The sequence below is a fragment of the Chlorocebus sabaeus genome, chromosome 5, assembly GCF_047675955.1.
Source record: "Chlorocebus sabaeus isolate Y175 chromosome 5, mChlSab1.0.hap1, whole genome shotgun sequence".
Lineage (NCBI taxonomy): Eukaryota > Metazoa > Chordata > Mammalia > Primates > Cercopithecidae > Chlorocebus > Chlorocebus sabaeus.
The window spans coordinates 70,405,863-70,426,098 of NC_132908.1; the positions used below are offsets into that span (position 1 = coordinate 70,405,863).

The following is a 20,236-nucleotide window of genomic DNA, read 5'->3' on the forward strand; positions in this document are numbered from 1 at the left end:
GACCCTTTGCTGAAGCCTCGAGGATGTCCCCACTCCCACTCCTAGTGGCGCTGTAACTTGTACCAAGCGGAAACATGTCCTGGCTTCCTGGGCAGGCTGTCTGGGCAGGCATGGGGAGGCACAGCGGCTCTAGCGGGCCTTGGTGCATCCCACATCCTGGACTCTTCAAGAACAAGGAGACCAGGTTCTAGATCTTTGCACAATTTAGGAAAATAAGTGTTTTCATCAAAGGCATTTGAAATCCAACTAGAAACAAGTCATTCTCAGTTCTCAGAGTGGATTTGTAAATTCTTTAGGCAGTGTGAAAGCCCAAATTCAGTCTCTTAGGATTAATAAAACTCTGCTGCTGCATTGGCCGGGAAACGAACCCGGGCCTCCCACGTGGCAGGCGAGAATTCTACCACTGGACCACCAATACCCAGATGTTAGCAGCTGTGTGCACACTTTAACCCCATTCCTGTGCCTCCTTGCGTGTAAGTTGATTCATAGAATATGAAGCCAGTCTCTGATGCTGCCACATCAGCACAGTTGCAGGAATGGAGCACTCAGGCTGCAGAAAAGGAGGGAGAAGGCAGGAAGCAGGAGGGTGTGCGTGTGCGTGTCCAGTTGATTTGCCTTCAGACCTTGCAACAGAAACTAAAGCTTGAGTCTTTCTTGGTAGCAAAAGTATATTAAAACTTTGGGGGACTTTTTCCCCTCTGATGTTTGAGTCCTCCCACCACATTCTGCCTTTAGTCTTGTGTTAAACTGTGTTACTGTTCTCAGGTTTCATGCCAGCTTCCTGTGGAAGACTGGCCAAGGCTGAGGACAGCACAACAGGAGTACCCTTAAGGTGCAGGCATCAAGTTCATGGCTCCACAGCCATAGAGAGTACTTCTCTGGAGAACCCAGCAGCTCGCATGTGCACATGTAGCAGGGAAGTGTGGTTCCAGATTTGTGGGCACCCTTGGCTGCTGCAGGTCTTGTGTAGTTGGAGAGACTGACTGGCTCCTCTAGCAGGATCTCTCTGTAAGGAAAACTGTCCAGGAAAAGGTGGAAAAAGCAACACTGCATTGCATTGGCCGGGAATCGAACCCGGGTCTCCCGCGTGGCAGGCGAGAATTCTACCACTGAACCACCAATGCTCCAGCTGTTTGTTAGAGCATCTGCAGGGCATTTGGCAAGGGGCTGTCTCTGTCAATACATAGGCACTCTGAGAGATGATTGAGTCTCACCTGGCTGGTTTGTCCAGTTTGGGAGACCAGACAAGTTGATGTAGAACCATCCTTGCCCCGCCTTAGTACACTGCTTTGAGAGTTGGGGCCTATGAACTGGAGTTCACCTTCTGTCCAGAGGCCGTGGGTTCATCCATAGTCCCATCCCCATAAAGATCAAAGCAAGGGGCAACTCACAGGCCACTTGTACAGCTCCTTCCTGAAGCACCCATCTCCTCTACAACATCCACCAGCCCAGAGCGAGACCTATTTTGTCACCTCTTACGTGAACAGTGCCTGGCGCATGATGGGTGCTCCATGTGATTGGCTGTATTAAATCTTTACCAAACCACTGCCCGGTCCCTCTTTGAACAGCCTTTTTGCCGGAGTGCTCACTGTCTCACAGGACAGCACATTTGGTTTTAATTACTAGAAAGTCCTAGCTCTGATTAGTAGAAAGTGCCTGAGCTGGAACCACACAGACTAATGGACACCTTTTGGACATGACTATTCTTAAAATTCTTCAAGTCAACTTGAGACCCCATTGTGGAACAGGTGAGCAAGATAACTGCCATGATTGGATGCAAAGCAAGGAGGGAGAGTGCTGCAGTTACTTTTTAAAGTCTGAAGTCTCTAGACTGCCGTTTTTCCACCTTCAGTGGCTCCACCAGTGTCATCCCTCATGCCTCCTGTCCTCATCTCGCAAGCTTCTCCAGGCTCTTTAAGACAGCCTTTCATATGCCCAGCTCCCTGGTACATGAAATCTATTCTTCTAACTGGGGATTCCCAGGTTACCACCAGCAGCCCATCCCGCTGCTGTTCTGTTCTCTGGGGCCCCGGACAAGGGTGCCTACTTCTGCATCCTCACCTCTGCTAGCAGGGCTCCTTTTGTCAGGAAGGCCCGTTTCTTTCCCTTCCGCCTCCTTCAAGATCCGGCTCCATCCCATTTCCAGGCAAACTTCCCTGACCACCCTAGCTGCCTCTTCTACATCAGTGATCTGGGGCATCCTGCCACCACATGCCATGTGAGACCTGTCGCCCCAGAGATGCTGTGAGCTTTGGGAGGGCAGAGGCCTGGCCTTCGTATCCATGGGGCTCTGAAAACAGACTAGTCTATCGTGGAGTCAGGCCTCCCTCAGCTCCATCACTCAGGGCAGGGCCTGCCTGGGGAGTCATCCTCCCTGGGTGACCAGCAGCCGCTCCCTCCCACAAAGGCAGCCTCCCTCCGACCTGCTCCTCTCCCCGCCAGCGTCACTGCCCAGGGAGACATCTTGGGGACACCGTCTACCCTACCCTCCTCTCCCCTCTTATATCAGCTATTAATGCTTTTCCATTTAATTCTAGAAACATTCCCCGCTGCTCTTTCCGACTACCTCAGTCACATTTCAGGACCTCCTTACCCCATAGCTACAGTGCTCTCCTGAACGTCCCCAGCATCAGTCTCCCGTCAAACCCATGCCTGCCCCAGCCCTGCTTCTCCAAGCCACCACGGGAGATGTCCAGTTGGAACATGGGGCTGAGCGTGTCATCCCTTGCTGGAAAACTTCCACCAGTTCATCGTTTCCTTACCTGTCTCTAGCCACTCCTTCCACACGCTGGAACCCTCGTCCCGTCCCAGATATGCCATGTCAGCTTGCGTGGCCTTGGCCTGGTTCTTCCCTATGCCCGAGGTGCCCTGCTTTCCTTTCTTTACCTGGAAAGTGCCTGTTACTGTTTTTAAGATCTGACTCAACTGGCACCTCCCTGTAGCCCTCCTGGACGGCCCGAGGAGACGCAGCTCATTGCATTTTCTTGCTTCTGTGATATCACTGGCGCCACTTTGCTACAACTATTTGTTTGCATGTGGATCTTACCCATTACACTGGGGCCTGTGTCCCAGCAACGTCCCTAGAAATAGTCGCTCAGACGCAGAGGGTTTCTGAGATGCACGGATGGAAAGCTGAGTAAGTGTTGAATAAAGACAGTTGATCAACTGATGATGCATTGTACTTTTTTGGTCCCAATGACACATTCATTTGCATTCTCTGAGATTCCCAGAAGTGAGCTAGCACCACTGTTCCTTATTCCATTGTACACAAAGGGAAACTGAGACCCAGAATAGGGAAACAACCATGGCTCAGCCAGCAACAGAACTGAGACCTGCCCTGAGACGCCCATCTCCCAATTCCTCTTTCCAAACAGGTCATCTCCCTTCCTCGTTGCAGCCCCAGGCCCTGGAGGCCACAGCAGAGGTAGCCTGATTTCCACAGCCCCTCTCTCCTCTCTCTCCAGGCTGGTCCGGGAGTTCGTGGCCCAGAACAATACCGTGCAAATCAAGCATGTGATCCAGACCCTGTCCCAGGAGTTTGCCCTGTCTCAGCACCCCCACAGCCGGAAAGGGGGCCTCATCGGCCTGGCCGCCTGCTCCATCGCACTGGGCAAGGTGGGCCTTTCACTCAAGGAACAGACATACCAGTCCCGGCCTTGACACTAACCAAGCCATCCAGATGCCCTCCCTCTCAAGACCCAGCAGGGCATTGCAGACCTGTGTTTTATTACCACTCTGTCCACACCTGAGACCAGCAAGTCTGGCTTTGTGGCCTGGCAGCCTGGTCCCCTAGGCGTGGGCCCTCTCCTGGGTAGCAGACTTGGGAAGGGTCTTTGAGCCCAGCTCCGGCACAAAGGCCTGAGCACCTCCAAGGGAGGTGGGATGTCAGCTGGCACTGCAGGCTGCAGGGCCCGGGCTCCAACCCATTCTGATCTGACTTCTCTTCCTCCTGCCCCCTCGCAGGACTCAGGACTCTACCTGAAGGAGCTGATCGAACCAGTGCTGACCTGCTTCAATGATGCAGACAGCAGACTGCGCTACTATGCCTGCGAGGCCCTCTACAACATCGTCAAGGTGGCCCGGGGCGCTGTGCTGCCTCACTTCAACGTTCTCTTTGACGGGCTGAGCAAGGTAAGCGCCCTCCTCCTCCTCCTTGCTGGGCTGTGCTTGGTTCACCCACTTCACTTGACCTTCTGGAACACTGGACCCCTTTTCCCAGATGCAAGCAGAGGAAACAAGCATGTGGCTGCAAGGGACACTTATTGTTTGTTGAATCTAATCGTTTTTAATGGATTTGCGTTTATACCTTTTTTCATTTCTCTCTTGATTCATTTTGATGGCATTCGATGTAAGTATCAGTCTGTCACACAGTAGAGGGGAGAAACTGATAGTCTGTGAAACACTCGCCTCCCTGGTAGAAGGAGATGATGCTGAAGCTGTCACCCAGACCATACTTCCCCTGTAGGGAGGGCCACGCTTAGTCCAGCTCATAAGTGCCCCAGAAAAAGCTCATGCTCTCCTCCATGCCTCTCGCAGCATAGTGGAGTTCTCCTCCCAGGTGCAGAGCAGCCCTGCAATGCTGCTGCCCCTGCAGAATGCCATGGAAGTTTCTAGAGTGTCAGCCTCGCAGCTACCCTGTCCCCTCCTCCAGGAGTGGAACAAGGACCCAGCGCTTTAAGATTGGAAACCCCTGGGGAAGGCTGACGGGAAGCGGCCCTGTGACCCAGTCACGACAGGGAACAGGAACCCCAGCGGGTCATAGGAGAAGTCCCTGAACAGAAGGGTATTTCCTGAATCTGCTCATCGGCCGACTCCACTGTCCCCACTCCCACTTTCCCAGCCCTTCTCAAATGTGTTCGCTGAGAGGGGGGCCTGCTGGATGTTCTGGGCTGCACCAAGGCCCCGGCTGCGGGTTTGCAGGAAATCCCTGGTGTTGCATCGGACCGTGACCCTTGCCTCTGTGTCCCTCCCCTCTCTGTGCCTCTTGCAGCTGGCGGCCGACCCAGACCCCAATGTGAAAAGTGGATCTGAGCTCCTAGACCGCCTTTTAAAGGTATTTGTACTTCGTCCCCACTTTTATTTCTATAATCTATTTCTGCCATCTGTCTGTACAGCTTAGAAATTCTGTCATTGGAAATGTTCTTCTTGAATTTAAAATATATTTTAAATTTACATGTACTCCCTGGTGCGCAGTTCTATGACAAGAGTATAGAGCTCGATCACCACTATCAAATACAGAACTGTGCCATCACCTGAAATGTCCCCTTTTGTTGCCACCACCTAAAGCAAAGAAGCTTGCCTGTCACTTTCCACACCACCCTGGCTCTGAGAGCAGGGGCCTGGGCATTCCATCCAGACCACAGAGAGTAGGGTCTTGCCATTCACTTGGTTCTCTCTACTTTGATTCCTGCTTTCAATCTACCCATTTTGCATGTCCCATGGACTGGGACAGGATGAATATTCCAGAGACCTCTTAGGCCTAGCTCGGAATCTGCCGTTTTCCTCGGTGGCCGCCTGAGTGCTGGAGCCAGCCCTGGGCCAGTGATTCAGCGAGGTCAGGCAGCCCTGGTCTCAGGCTCTCGGCAGCTCACTTTCCTCCGATCCACAGGACATTGTGACTGAGAGCAACAAGTTTGACCTGGTGAGCTTCATCCCCTTGTTGCGAGAGAGGATTTACTCCAACAACCAGTATGCCCGGCAGTTCATCATCTCCTGGGTAAGGCCTGACCGGACACTGTTTCTCCAGCCTCCAGTTTGGAAAATCTGCTCGCTAGCACACTCTTGTCAGGTCCTTTGGCTATAGGAACCCTCCATGCTCTCCCTCGAACAGCCATTAACACCTGATAATTCAAAAACGCCTTATTCAGCTTTGCCCCCGAAACCCACCATGGTGGCCCTAAAGGGGTCTGGTTCTTGTTGTCTCTGAAGGGGGTTCAGTTCTTTCCTTGTCCCAGAAAACACCCGGGTTTCTCTTTAAAGCCAGCAGTGCTACTTTCAGCAATCTCACTTTTTCTAGCCTTGTCTGTCCTTCCACATCCATCCCCTTCTCCCCTGGGCATCCGAATTTCCTTAGAGTCAAATTACCATTCTCCTGCACATTTAACAAAAAATGTTGGCTGTCCCTGCCAGCACCCTCCTCCCCCATGGGATGCCTGCACTGCAGGGCAATGCGGTCTCAGCAGGGTCCCCTTCCCACGGCCCAGTCCCAGAGGCTTGGTGAGCGGGAGACAGGGTTCTGGAGCTAGTGTGACTTCCCTTTCTGTTTCCTTCCCCTGGTCAGATCCTGGTTCTGGAGTCGGTGCCAGACATTAACCTGCTGGATTACCTGCCGGAGATCCTGGATGGACTCTTCCAGATCCTGGGCGACAATGGCAAAGAGATTCGCAAAATGTGAGTGGAGTGAGGGGCAGGAAGCTGCTACCTGCTGCCACCCCCGGCTGTGCCCGTGCACTTGATGCCCACAGACAGCCAGCAGCAGGAGGGCAGGAAGTTAGCGCTTTTTCCTGGCTCTTGTGCTTCCCGCTTCGAGGAGCCAAGAGCCCATCAACCCCCAGCATCTGAAAATGATCACATGACAAGTCCAGAAGCCAAGCTGCCCTCTGGGTGGCTGACCCAGCACGGAAATGGGGCTAGTTGAGGCTTCTCCAGCCCTGGCTGACTCTCACTGTTTCCACTTTCCTGTTCTTGTTTATAGGTGTGAGGTTGTTCTTGGAGAATTCTTAAAAGAAATTAAGAAGAACCCCTCCAGTGTGAAGTTTGCTGAGATGGCCAACATCCTGGTGATCCACTGCCAGACCACGGGTGAGTGTAGGGGGAGGGCCCACAGCCACGGCTGCCATTGCCACTGCCACTGCCACCTCCGCAGAAGCACCTTTCACCATCTCAGCTTCAGTGAGGGGGTAGGAGAGATTCCTAGAAAGAGTGTTAGCCAGTGTGACAGCAGGCCCTGGGAGAGGTGGAGCGCCAGGTCTCTCAGAGGGAGGTCTGGGTTCTGTCACCACAGAGGCACAGAGGTCCTTTCACCTGGTGTGTGTGGCCTCTGTGGAGTAAGATCTGGAGGTTTCCTTGCTGGTGAACTTGGCCTTAGCCCTGAGACTTGAAATGCTTGGAGCTTGGGATTATGTATCTGTTCACTTCTGCTGAGTATCAAACCACCGCAAAACGTCATTCCCTAAAACAACAGTCACTTACCATGTGTCTGTGGGTCACCTGGGTGGTTCCACTCACCTGGGCCAGGCTTGGCTGGGCTCAATCAAGTACCTGCTATTAACTCTAGGGTTGCTGGAGTGAATGGGCCACCGTGGCCTCGCTCATGTCTGGCAGTTGTCTGGCTCATGGTATGCTGGGATCATGGGGACAGCACGTGTCTCATCATCCAGCAGGCTAGCCTGGGCATGCTCATATGGCATCAGTGGGATTCCAAGACAGACAGTAGAAGTGAACAAGGCCTGTTGAGGCCTAGGCTTGAACCAGCCACATCATCTCTTCCACCACGTCCCATTGGCCAAAGAAGCAAGGCCAGCCCAGATTCAAGGGATGGAGAAGTTAATTCCACTTCTTGATGAGAGGAGGAGCAGAGTCCCAGTGCAGAGGGTCAGGGAGGCGACTGCCCTTACAGTCTAGCACAGGATTGTAGCTCCGTCCCAGCCTGTGTCTCCACCTTCGGAAGGCAAAGCACACGGGCAGTAGAGCATTGGCGAGGCTGGAAGCCGTCAAGCACTTGGGTTCCACGGGCCGCCAGCCCCATCCCATGTGTATGGTCAGTGGGAGGGAGCACTCGGGTTGCGCGTGCTGGCCCCTCTGAACCCCCTGATTCCCCTTCCAGATGACCTCATCCAGCTGACAGCCATGTGCTGGATGCGGGAGTTCATCCAGCTGGCGGGCCGCGTCATGCTGCCCTACTCCTCTGGGATCCTGACCGCTGTCTTGCCCTGCCTGGCCTATGATGACCGCAAGAAAAGTATCCTTTGCTCTGGGAGAGAAGAATTGAGAGAAGCCCCAAAGGGATTATGAAGTTGAGGGACCCTGCACTGGGGGCTGGGGGCTCTCTTAGGATCCATCACACTTCCATAGTCCCTAGCAGCTTGGGAAAAAGAAGTGGAGCCAAACATGGATTGAGAAAGCCGGAGACCTGGGGTTGATGCTGGCTGTCCCCACACCTTGCCTGGTTACTTGCAGATCTGGAGCAGCTTTTCCGAGCCCCAAAGTTCCAACCCTCTGAGCTCACACTGCCCAACCTTGGGCTGGGGAAATCCTGTTGGTGGGAGGGTTTAGGAAGAGGTCCTAAGAGAAGAAATAGGCACATTTCACAGGGGCACCAGCGTGGCAAGGAGAGCAGGGACTCAGTTCAGACAGCCTGTGTGCCTAATGTAGCCCTGAGACGACTGAGCTCCAGACTAGGAATACCAGGTTCAGAGAAGCCACCTCTGGCTGGGACCACTCTATATTAACCCATTTTGTGTTGCTATAAAGGAATACCTGAGGCTGGGTAATTTATAAAGAAAAGGGGTTCCTTCAGCTCCTGGTTCTGCAGACTGTACAGGAGGCATGGTGCCAGCATATGCTTGGCTTCTGGTGAGGCCTCAGGAAGCTTTTAGTCATGGCAGAGGCGAAGGGGAAGCCAGCAGGTCACATGGCAAGAGCGGGAGCAAGAGGGGTGGGAGGCTCTTTGAAAGAACCAGCCCCCACACGAATAATAATAGAGGGAGAACCCACCCAACTCACTCAGTACCATGGGGAGGGCACCAAGCCATTCATGAGGGATCCACCCCCATGACCCAAACTACTCCCACCAGGCCTCTCCTCCAACACTGAGAATCGCATTTCAGTAAGAGGTTTGGAGGGACAGGCATCCAAACCAGATGACACTCCTTACATCAGTGGACTCAGGCATCAAAGAGGTGGCCAACGTGTGCAACCAGAGCCTGATGAAGCTGGTCACCCCCGAGGACGATGAGCCGGATGAGCCGAGACCCGGGCAGAGGCAGGCAGAGCCCGCCCCTGACGATGCCCTGACAAAGCAGGAGGGTACAGCCAGTGGTGAGTAGACTCCGCCCCTACCCCTCACCTCCTGTTGGGGGCCCGGGAAGCCAGAATTCATGGGACTTGCCTTGGAGCCTCACTTAAGCAACCAGGACATATTCAATATGTCACTCACATAATTGTAGCAGCAACCCAGCGCAGTGGCAGCGGTGGTTCTCCCCCATTCTGCAGACAGGACACAGGGAAGCTGAGCAGCATGGCCACACACACGCAGCTAATGAAGGCTGGAACCGGATTGGAACCCAGGCAGGCTGTCTCTAGCGATGATCTTAACCCTTACTGCCTCAAAGACCATGAAGCCTTTCCTTCATCTTTTTCCTGTGTTCGGCTATAGGAAATAGTTTTCGGGGCAGGAAGGTTTGAAGCATGGGAGGAGTACCAGGATTCAGCACTTGATTCTTGGCCGTAGACATCCAGCCAGCCAGAAGCCTGGCTGCCTTTACCATGCGGGTCATTCTCAGGGTGGGAGGGTTAAGAAAGCTCTAGCTTCGATTGATTCTGTACTTGAAAATTCTATTGCCCAAATAAGTGCCTTTAAAAAGTGAAATTGCTCTGCTCTCCTTTCAGACTCCTCTAACATAATTTTCTTGTTTACCTGTAAGGTAAAGAAAACCACATTATAAGAAACCGCATTTATGACTAGGCTGGGTAATCCCAGTACTTTGGGAGTCTGAGGCAATCTGCATAAACTCAGGAGTTTGAGACCAGCCTGGGCAACATGGCAAAACCCCATCTCTAAAAAACAAAAAATTACAGAAATTAGCTGGGTGTGGTGGTGCGTGCCTATAGTCCCAGCTCCTCAGGAGGCTGAAGTGGGAGGATCACTTGAGCCTAGGAGCCCAGGAGGCAGAGGTTGCAGTGAGCTATGATCACACCACTGTGTTCCAACCCAGGCAACAGAGAAACACCCTGTCTCAAAACAAAACAAAACAAAAACACATTTATGCCGACTGGCATCTGGAATTTGACTCCAAATGTTATCTGGAACCCTGATGCTTTCATATTTCTTGGGTCTCTGTCCTCACCAAGAGGTCACTGATCAGCTTTGGGGTGATGTCCTCCTTTGCCAAAGCAGCCAGAGAATAAACTGAGGTATAACCTACTCAGATCTTTAAGGATAACAGAGTAAGGTCTGGAACCTGCCCACAGGAGCCAAAAGAATTGCTGAGAATTCTCCCATTGCCATTCATGTACTTTTCTTTTGTACAGCTGAGCAGAATGTCAGGCATGCATGCCCCACCTCCTCCCGTGGGTTTGGCTGGTAAAATCCAGCAGCTGTCCATGCTGGACCCATCTCAGGTGTCAGGTTACAGCTGTGCCAGCACAACTGTGAGCTAGAGCAACAAAACAGCTGGAGGCAGAACAGCACTCAGCTGGAGCATTGGTGGTTCAGTGGTAGAATTCTCGCCTGCCACGCGGGAGGCCCGGGTTCGATTCCCGGCCAATGCAGTAGCTGCAAGCTTTTTGGCAGCTCCTGGAAAAAGAAAACTTGGAGAAGTAAGTTAACTTGGAGAGAGAAGCTAGTGCAGGCCTTCAAAGGGAGGAGCTTTTTTACTGGGAGAAACTGGAAGACTCCGGGATACATATTTTATGACCTCTCACTGAAATATGAGTGTTTGATTTTTGTTTTCTAATTCTCATTTTAGAAAATTTGGAAAGGAGAGAAAAATGCAAAGAAACAAGACTATCCCCAACAGGCAGTGAGTATTCAAATTTTGACGTATTTTTTCCAGTTTTTAGTATATATACATAGTTAAGATCATAGAACTTACACAGGTTCACCTTCTGCTCTTTTTGAAGTTCACAGTGCCTCTTAATCCATAGTCAGAAGGTAGAGTAACAGTTGCCTGGGTTTGAAGAAAAGGAAAATTGGGACTGGCTACTCACAGATGCCTGGTTTCTTTTTGGGGTGATGGAGATGTTCTAGAATTTAATAGAGGTGATGGGTACACAGCTTCGTAAATGTGCTATACCTAGTTGAACACTGGAAAATGGTGAATTTTTTGTTATGTGAAATCTTATATGAATTATATCTGAATTTAGAAAAAAAAAAAAAATCAGTGCCTATTCCTTTAAATTAGAACCCAACAGCCCCTGCCACCTTTCTGCTTATGTGGCAAGAAGTCAAGCCCGCTGGAAAGGAACCACTCCATCCTGTGGGTCGTGGCCTCAACTAAAAACATCTCTGCCAGCTGGAGCATTGGTGGTTCAGTGGTAGAATTCTCGCCTGCCACGCGGGAGGCCCGGGTTCGATTCCTGGCCAATGCAGCATGTCTACCTTTTTAGATGGTTTTCCTGAGCATTTTTTCACACAGCTGCTTGCCCGGGAGAGTATTACGCTAACCAGGATACATTCATGCCTCTTGGCTCTGGATTTTACTGCCTCATAAACAGCATTTCAGCAGATGAAAAGCTCACTTTGTACTAGTTCCCAGAGAAGGTAACAGCTAATTTGGGGCCTTTACATCCACTCTCAGCCCAGCTTAGCTTGTAACTAACTAATCACTAGTCTCTTACCAAGGTGCCCAGGAGAAAGTCCCCACCAGCCACAAGACAGAGATGGCTTTGCTGGTGAGGGACAGGTTCATCACAGCCTCTCCTGCTCACTCTTCTCTCTCTGCTCCCTCTGTTCCCACCCTGTTCCACCTGGCTGGAGATAGGACCTCCTGCCTGGCCTTCCTTGTTTACTTGTGCTGATCCGGGACAGCACCACATTCCTCATGGCACACCTCTGGGCAAGAACCTTTGTGTGTGTGCACGTTTGCACCCCTGCCCCACCCTCTGGATCTTCTCCCTCCTCCTCTAACCACAGGACTTCCAGTCAGGCAGCCCCTCATCTGTGCCTCTTCACTTACTCCGACTCCGCCTTGGCCTGCCACTTGGGGCCATCCATAGCACAGTGCTCTTTCCCTGGTTCTGAGTTCTTAGGGCACTTAGCGTGTCCAGCCTGGTCCTCTCTAGGACGTGTCCTGGTTGTCTCAGGAATGGCAGCAGAGATTCTGGGGTCTGAACAACCTGCCTATGAGTCCTGCTGACTTTATATCTGTTCCCCTCAGACAGCTGCTTGCCCTTTCTAAGCCTCAGATTTCTTATTCGTTAAGCAGGGTAACAATGGTAATACCTAATCTATACTATGGTTGTGTGTTTCAGACAAAATTTTTGCATGTAAATCACTTAGCACATGACAAACACTAACAGGTGCTTCAGTGGTTGTTTTAATACATGTTTATGGCTGGGCACGGTGACTCATGCCTGTAATCCCAGGACTTTGGGAGGCCGAGGCAGGCGGATCCTTTGAGGTCAAGAGTTCGAGACCAGCCTGGCCAACATGGTGAAACCCCATCTCTACTAAAAATACAAAAATTAGGGGCCGGACACGGTGGCTCACGCCTGTAATCCCAGCACTTTGGGAGGCCAACGTGGGCAGATCACGAGGTCAGGAGTTCGAGACCAGCCTGGCCTGCATGGTGAAACCCCATCTCTACTAAAACAAAAAATTAGCCAGGCATGGTGGTGCACGCCTGTAGTCCCAGCTACTTGGGAGGCTGAGGCAGGAGAATTGCTTGAACCTGGAAGGTGGAGGCTACAGTGAGCCGAGATCACACCATTGCAGCCTGGGCAACAGAGCAAGATTCCATCTCAAAAATAAAAAAACCTGGTAGAATTTTTTAAACAAGGACCACAAGCAAAAATTATTTAAAAAAAAAAAAAAAAAACAGCCGGGCGCAGTGGCTCACACCTGTAATCCCAGCACTTTGGGAGGCCGAGGAGGGTGGATCACAAGGTCAGGAGATTGAGACCATCCTGGCTAACACGGTGAAACCTCGTCTCTACTAAAAATACAAAAATATTAGCCGGGCGTGATGGTGGGCGCCTGATGTTCCTAGCTACTCGGGAGGCTGAGGCAGGAGAATGGCGAGAACCTGGGAGGCGGAGCTTGCAGTGAGCCGAGATTGTGCCACTGCACTCCAGCCTGGGTGACAGAGGAAGACTCCGTCTCAAAAAAAAAAAGATTGAAACACCCATATCTAAATTAAAAGCTGAAGCTGGTGTGGTGGTACGTATCTTTAATCCCAGCTACTCAGGTTGCTGAGGCAGAAGGATACCTTGAGCCTAGGAATTTGAGTCCAGCCTGGGCAATATAGTGAGACCCCATCTCAAAACAACACAAAATTGGTGTAACTGAAAGAAGGTTAAAAGTTACAAGGCAAGACCCAGACTAGGAGAATATATTTGCAATGTATTTTGTCATTAAAGAGTTAGTATCCAAACACAAGAAAGAGCTCCTTTAAGTCAGAAGAAAAAAATGGAAGAAAAACGTGAAAGTCCATGACAGGGCCATTAATCTTTTATGTAACAAATGGGCCAGGTGCTGCGGCTCATGCCTGTAATCCCAATACTTTGGGAGGTTGAGGCAGGAGGATTGCTTAAAGCCAGGAGTTCGAGACCAGCCTGGGCAACAAAGTGAGAGACCCTGTCCCTACAAAAATAGTAATTTTAAAAAATTAGCTGGGCGAGGTGGCACATACCTTTAGTCCCAACTACTTGGGAGGCTGAGGCAGGAGGATCTCCTGAGCCCAGGAGCTTGAGGCTGCAGTGAGCCATGATCACGCCACTGTAGCCTGAGCGGAGAGAATGAGACCCCATTTCTAAAAAACAAAATAAAAATGCTACCGTGGCTCTTACGATATGGCGGGTGTTATTTTAAACACCTAACAAACGTTAGCTCTTTCATTGTCATAGCAAGCTTACGGCATAGGTACTGTCATTACCCCTTTGTGCAGGTGAAGAAAGGGAAGCAAAGTCAAGTGACTTGCCCAAGGTCAGACAGCTAGAAGGTAGGGGGAGTTAGGGCCCAAACCCAGGCCAAAAGGCTGCAGAGTCTCTCCCCACAAGCACCGTGTTAGGCTGCAGTTCTCTGAGGAGGGAATTCATACATAAGGGCAACAAAAGATGCTCCGTTTGAGTGGGAATTAGAGAATTGCAAAGAAAAGCAAGGTATCAGCCAGGCGCAGTGGCTCACACTGTAATCCCAGCACTTTGGGAGGCCGAGGTAGGTGGATCACAAGGTCAGGAGTTCAAGACCAGCCTGGCCAAGATGGTGAAACCCCGTCTCTACTAAAAAATACAAAAAATACAAAAAATTAGCTGGGCGCGGTGGCAGGCACCTATGATGCCAGCTACTCGGGAGGCTGAGGCAGGAGAATCGCTTGAACTCGGAGGGCGAAGGTTGCAGTGAGCCAAGATCACACCACTGCACTCCAGTCTGGGCAACAGAGTGAGACTCCGTCTCAAAAAAAAAAAAGAAAGAAAAGAAAAGAAAGGTATCTTTTTTACTCATCCAGTTGGCAAACGTAAAAGATTACCAATCACTTTGGGAGGCCGAGGTGGGTGGGTCATGAGGTCAGGAGATCGGGACCATCCTGGCCAATATGGTGAAACTCCGTCTCTACTAAAAATACAAAAAATTAGCCAGGCATAGTGGCGGGTGCATGTAGTCCCAGCTACTCGGGAGGCTGAGGCAGGAGAATTACTTGAACTCAGGAGGTGGAGGTTGCAGTGAGCTGAGATGGCGCCACTGCACTCCAGCCTGGCGACAGAGCGAGACTCCGTCTCAAAAAAAAAAAAAAAAAAAAAAGATACTAATATTCCTGTGTGAGGCTTTAGAAGAGGTGACTGCTCTTCCGATTTGGAAATACATATACATTGGTAGAACCTTCCTATAGGATAATACCTATTAAAATAAGAAGTGCCCATCCCTCCCCTCAGGAGTCCCACCCTGCATGGAAGCACAGGAGAGATGTAAGAGTGAAAATCAGGAGACAATCGAAATTAATTTGAGGCCAATTTCTGATGCCACATTATTTCATCTATAAATGTGGATATTTCTAAAAGATGCCCTCCAGGGGCGTGGAGTCGTGGCTACTGTTCCAGTCTATCCTCCCCAGCTTTCCCCAGCTTTTCCTCACCTTTCCCCAGGCCCTGGTCTAGCAGACAGACCCCAGGCTGCCTGGGCCTTGGCACTAGGAGGACGAGCATCTCAGCGGGTCCAGTCCCCTGCCACGGCTGCCCTTGTCCCCTCTGAGCTGCATCCTGGGTCTACAGGGGACAGGCGGCAGTATGGACATGGAAATAAAGGCCCCCTTTACTAGGAGAAAAGGTCTGTGGCCCGCACCTCGAATAGCACTGCTCTAAGCCATAGGACAGAGTGAAAACTACAAGTTGCAGAAAATACACTGTCATCCCATTTATGTTTACAAAATAAGAAGTAGGACAGCACAAGCCAGCACAGGAGACTTGCCTACCCCGGGGAGCAGTGACCTGTAGGTAGAGAAAAGTAAGATTAAAGATTAAGGACAGAAAGAGGTTTTGCTTTGTGTTTGAAAATTTTAGAATGAGGATATATTTTACTTGTATAATTTAAAACTTTTAAGAGGCCAAGCCTGGTGTCATTAGAACAATAATATAAATAATGATCGTTTTGATTTATAATCCACAGAATAACATCAATATCCGGGAGTCCATAATGACATAAATAATTGAATTAATTAGTGATGGAGAAGGGACAGCTGTTCCTTACAGAAAACGTCAGTCAATACGCTGGGCATGGTGGCTCACGCCTGTAATCCCATCACTTTCAGAGGCCGAGGTGGGTGGATCACTTGAGGTCAGGAGTTTGACACCATCCTGGCCAACATGGTGAAACCCAGTCTCTACTAATAATACAAAAAAAAAATTAGCCGGGCATGGTGGCGCGCGATTGTAATCTCAGCTACTTGGGAGGCTGAGGCATGAGAATCATTTGAACCCAGGAGGCGAAGGTTGCAGTGAGCCAAGATCATGCCATTACACTTCATCCTGGGTGACAGAGTCAAACTGTGTCAAAAAAAAAAAAAAAGGGAGGGAGGGGAGAGGGGGAGAAAGAGAAAAAGAAAATTCCAGTCAGTAATGTAGGAAAAAGGACGACAGAAATCACCATCAGGCAAATTCCGCCGTCATATTTGTAATAGGCAAGCTCCAGCCCTGAGTGCTGCGGTCAGTCACTGGGGACATGTTTGAGGGAAAACAGAATATTTGTCTAATCTCAAGTATTTTCCCCCAAGATGTTTATTAATTACAAACAGAAAAACAGTAACCTTACAGGGGAGAAACGCAGCAGTCTGCATCAGGCAATGAGGTTAACATCACCAGTAACGAGGCTAACAGACAACACGTGCCCCCGATAGGGTGCACTGAGGCACGGAACTTCCGTGACATCCCTCCAAAGATGCGCAACTCCCTACTCATGAGAAAACGTGAGACCAACCCAAACGGAGAGACATTCTGCAGAGTGACCAGTGCTTCAAAAGTGTCAAGTTTATGAAAGACACACAGATTGAGGGACTGTCACAGATTGGAGGAGACGAAGAAGACAGTTTAGCTAAATGCAGTGTGAGATCCAGGAACAAAAGGCCAGGAATGGAAAAACTCGTGATGTTCAACTTAGAGTAATTGTTTAGTTAATGGTATTGTATCGATGTTAATCTTCTGGTTTTGATCATTGAACTATGAGGCCAGGCGCAGTGGCTCACGCCTGTAATCCCAGCACTTTGGGAGGCTGAGGTGGGTGGATCACTTGAACCCAGGAGTTTGAAACCAGCCTGGGTAACATGGCAAAACCCCATCTCTACTGAAAATACAAAAAAAAATTATCCGGGCTTGATGCTGCGTGCCTACAGTCCCAGCTACCCTGGAAGCCGAGGTAGGCGCAATCTCTTGAGCGCAGGAGGCAAAGATTGCAGCGAGCCAACGTCTTGCCGCTACACTGCAGCCTGGGCAACCGAGACTCTATCTCAAAAAAAAAAAAAAAAAAAGATAATTGAACTATGAGTATGTACAATGTTAGCATTAGGGACAGCTAGCTGAAAGGTATAAAAAGAATTCTTTACTCTTTTTGCAACTTTTTTGTACATCTAAAATTATTTCACAACTACAAAATAGTATCAGGAGTCTGGAACTGCAGGACTACCAGCCCCCTCTTCCCTCCTCAGTGCAGTGAGGGCTGTGGCCAGTGCCTAGATGGGGGCTGAAGGCGGAACAGGACCCTACCAGCAGCTTTCCAGATCTAGAACATATTGGCTCTTTAAGAAACTTGATTAGATGCCAAAAGAAAAAGGTTGGCATTTAAAGGTTATTCCTTAACTTAGAAATATAAGTAGTCAATGCCAGGTAGATGCTTTTCTACCCTGGGTTATATGACGGTAAGTTAAATACTAATGACAGGTATTGAGTTGGCCACTTGGAGGAAGACTCAGGCACAGACACAGTACTGTCACAGTCCTTTCCCCCAAAGTCATTTTTTAAGCCCTTTATTGAGAGAGAATTCATGTACCACACAATTCACCCAACATCAAGTATACAATTCAGTGACTTTTGTAGATTCACAGGGTTATGTAACCGTCACCACAATCAATTTTAGAATATTTTCCGTGCCCTTGAAAGAATCCCTTAGCCATTATACCCTGTTCCCCCATCTCCTCCAGTCCTAGGCAACCTCCAGTCCACTTTCTGTTGCCTGTTCTAAACACTTTCGAGAAAGGGAATCGTGCAATATGTAGTCTTTTATGATTGGCTTCTTTCACTTAACACAATGTTTTTAAAGTTCATTCATGTTATGGCATACATCAGTACTTCATCCCTTTTTATTGCCAAATAATAGTCCATTGTATGGCTGTACCACACATTTATCCATCCATCTGTTGATAGACATTTGGGTTGCTTCTACTTTTCGGCTATTGTAGATAATGCTGATGTGAACATGATTGATGTACAAGGTTTCATGTGGCCATAAGTTTTCATTTCTCTTTGGTATATACATAGGAGTGGAGCTGTTGAGTCATGTGGTGACTCTATGTTTAGCCTTTGGAGGAATGGCCAGACTGTTCTCCAAAGCAGTTTGCACCACTTTACATTCCCACCAGCGATGTACGAGGGTTCCAGTTTCTCCACATCCTCATCAACACTTGCTATTGTCTGTCTTTTAGCCATCCTGATGGGTGTACAGTAGTATCTTGTGGTTTTGATTTGCCTTTTCCTGATAGCTAAGGACACTGGGTATCTGTCATTTCTGAGATTTGCCAGATGTGTTCAGCACTGGTGTCCCCTCCTTGTGAGATCACTGTGACTACAATCTTACAAGCTTGGGGACTATCGAGAATGACTGGGCATTGGGTTCTCAGGGCTCCAGAGCCATGGTCCTTTTGAAGAGCCTGAATCAAGGTATGGGGCTCTGGAGAGTTCTGTGTGTGCTTGTCACAGGGGTCTTGTTTATTCAAGAGACCCGACAGCCTTTCATGACCCCTCGTTCCTCTTCCTCTCCCAGGAGGTCCGGATGGTTCCTGTGACTCCAGCTTCAGTAGCAGCATCAGTGTCTTCACTGCAGCCAGGTAAGTGGCTTGTTTCAGCCAGAGAGTTTGTGGAAAGCAAGTGACCTAGATCTTTCCTGGATGCAGGAGACTACAGCAATGGCCCAAGGCAAACCCTACTCACGGCTGCTGCTTTTGGGACACCCTCGTACACAAAAAAGTTAATTGATGAGGGAATCTGAAGGACACTGAGCAAGCCCACCCCACCCAGGCTTGATGGATAGATAAGGTGGATTAGAAGCCATTGGGGGCCAGGCGTGATGGCTTACGCCTCTAATCCCAGCACTTCGGGAGGCCAAGGTAGGCAGATCGCTTGAGCTCGGGAGTTCAAGACCAGTCTGGGCAATATGGCGAGACCCTGTTTTTACTGAAAATACAAAAAATTAGCTGGGCATGGTGGTGTGTGCCTGTGGTTCGAGCTAGTTGGGGAGGCTGAGGTGGGAGGATCACTTGAGCCAGAGCAGGGCAGAGGTTGAAGTGAGCTGAGATCACACCACTGTACTCTATCCTGGATAAGAATGAGACCATGTCTGGAAAAAAAAAAAAAAAAAAGAATGAAAGAATGAAAGAAAATGGATTGTTCTTACTTATTTTTAAATATTAAAAAAAATGTAAGCTATTGGAGGTCAATAAACGCAAGAAACGCAAGTTGTAATAATAAAAGTACAGCTAATACCGGTGACTGCAGTGAGACACTTACAGTTGCCTTGACTCAGCACCGTCTGTTTGTCCAGGATGCTGTGGGGCCAACAAGACCGACAAGGGAAAGTCTGTTCAAGGACAGCCTGGAGCATGGGCCGTCATTAATCACATCCAAGATTAAGGATAAATCACAGGCCCCAGGAGCTGTTGTCCCTGTGCGCCCAGGTCAGCTGTAATGGCGCAGTCTTCCACATGGGGGCAGTGCAGGCCAGGCAGCAAAATAACTCTTCCTTGCAGCTCCCTCCATACTCCCTGCAAGGTGAAGGGACTCCCCGGGGAAGGCACTGTCACAGTTCCGCCCTGGTCTTAGTCCCCTGGACTTGCCCCATGTCACTTTTTCTTTGGGTGACATTGGCATCTCTGGGGCTAGAGTGGATGGTGGGTCTTATATAGGGGTTTCTTTCCCCTGAACTTGACGGTGAACCTGGGCCCTGGGAGAGCCAGTCACTCATGAAGAGAAAAGGTGCACTCTCCCCCAAGAGCTTCTCCCCACAGACCCCTAGCTAGGGTTCTTCCCTCGTCGATACCATTTGTGAACTTATCCTCATCCCTCGGCACCCTGAGCATGTTTTCCAAGCATGCAGGTGCAGCTGGTGATGAAATGTGCCCCTATGAGCCCCTGCATGGATGGAACAGATCAGTGAATGTCACCATTCTCTCGTGTTCACGTTGTCACGCGTTCCAGTGCACCTGCCTGTGCTCACCCCTGCAGGCTCCAAGATAAGAGCTGGCCCCTGAGTGTGTCCCTGACCTTCATTCATTTACTCTAGTGGTGAGGCAGAGAAGCAGCCAGGAAGTTACTGGAAAGGGGAGCGACTGATGTGAGGGGTGAAGTTACCGGAAAGGGAGGGCCATGGTGCCTGAGCCCAGGCACTGAGAAGACTGGCTGGGAATAACAGCTAATGCCAGTCAACGCAGCCAGGCTTCCAGGGCCCCAGTGCAGTGCTAAACCTTCATATCGGATCCTTTAGCTTTGTCTGAGTCCCGTGGGGTCAGTAGTTTCATGGTAGGGATGAGAAGGGAGGGAAGCACAGGGGGCTGCTCTGTGGACAGTGGATCTAGGAGGGGCCTGGTGGATGCAGACCTGC

The 20,236-nt window shown here is 50.1% G+C and overlaps 1 protein-coding gene and 4 non-coding genes across 8 annotated transcripts in view; 3 read left to right on the plus strand and 2 right to left on the minus strand.

Moving 5' to 3' along the window:
- The window catches only part of VAC14 (VAC14 component of PIKFYVE complex), a 115,316-nt gene that overhangs the window by 12,018 nt on the left and 83,062 nt on the right, over positions 1-20,236 (plus strand). For 2 of the 4 annotated variants that reach the window (XM_038008282.2, XM_038008284.2), the window contains exons 2-11: positions 3,465-3,615; positions 3,964-4,131; positions 4,991-5,053; positions 5,609-5,716; positions 6,281-6,390; positions 6,695-6,801; positions 7,826-7,960; positions 8,890-9,039; positions 10,689-10,742; positions 18,404-18,467. In XM_038008282.2, the coding sequence (XP_037864210.2) occupies positions 3,465-3,615; positions 3,964-4,131; positions 4,991-5,053; positions 5,609-5,716; positions 6,281-6,390; positions 6,695-6,801; positions 7,826-7,960; positions 8,890-9,039; positions 10,689-10,742; positions 18,404-18,467 (1,110 nt within the window). The remainder of the gene's footprint in view (positions 1-3,464; positions 3,616-3,963; positions 4,132-4,990; positions 5,054-5,608; positions 5,717-6,280; positions 6,391-6,694; positions 6,802-7,825; positions 7,961-8,889; positions 9,040-10,688; positions 10,743-18,403; positions 18,468-20,236) is intronic. The other 2 variants (XM_038008283.2, XM_007993691.3) reach the window with 1 other exon arrangement.
- On the minus strand, positions 348-418 carry TRNAG-GCC (transfer RNA glycine (anticodon GCC)). Its single transcript has one exon. It is a non-coding gene; the product is annotated as a tRNA-Gly (tRNA).
- TRNAG-GCC (transfer RNA glycine (anticodon GCC)) lies at positions 1,054-1,124 on the minus strand. The gene has a single exon. It is a non-coding gene; the product is annotated as a tRNA-Gly (tRNA).
- Positions 10,421-10,491, plus strand: TRNAG-GCC (transfer RNA glycine (anticodon GCC)). The gene has a single exon. It is a non-coding gene; the product is annotated as a tRNA-Gly (tRNA).
- Positions 11,240-11,310, plus strand: TRNAG-GCC (transfer RNA glycine (anticodon GCC)). Its single transcript has one exon. It is a non-coding gene; the product is annotated as a tRNA-Gly (tRNA).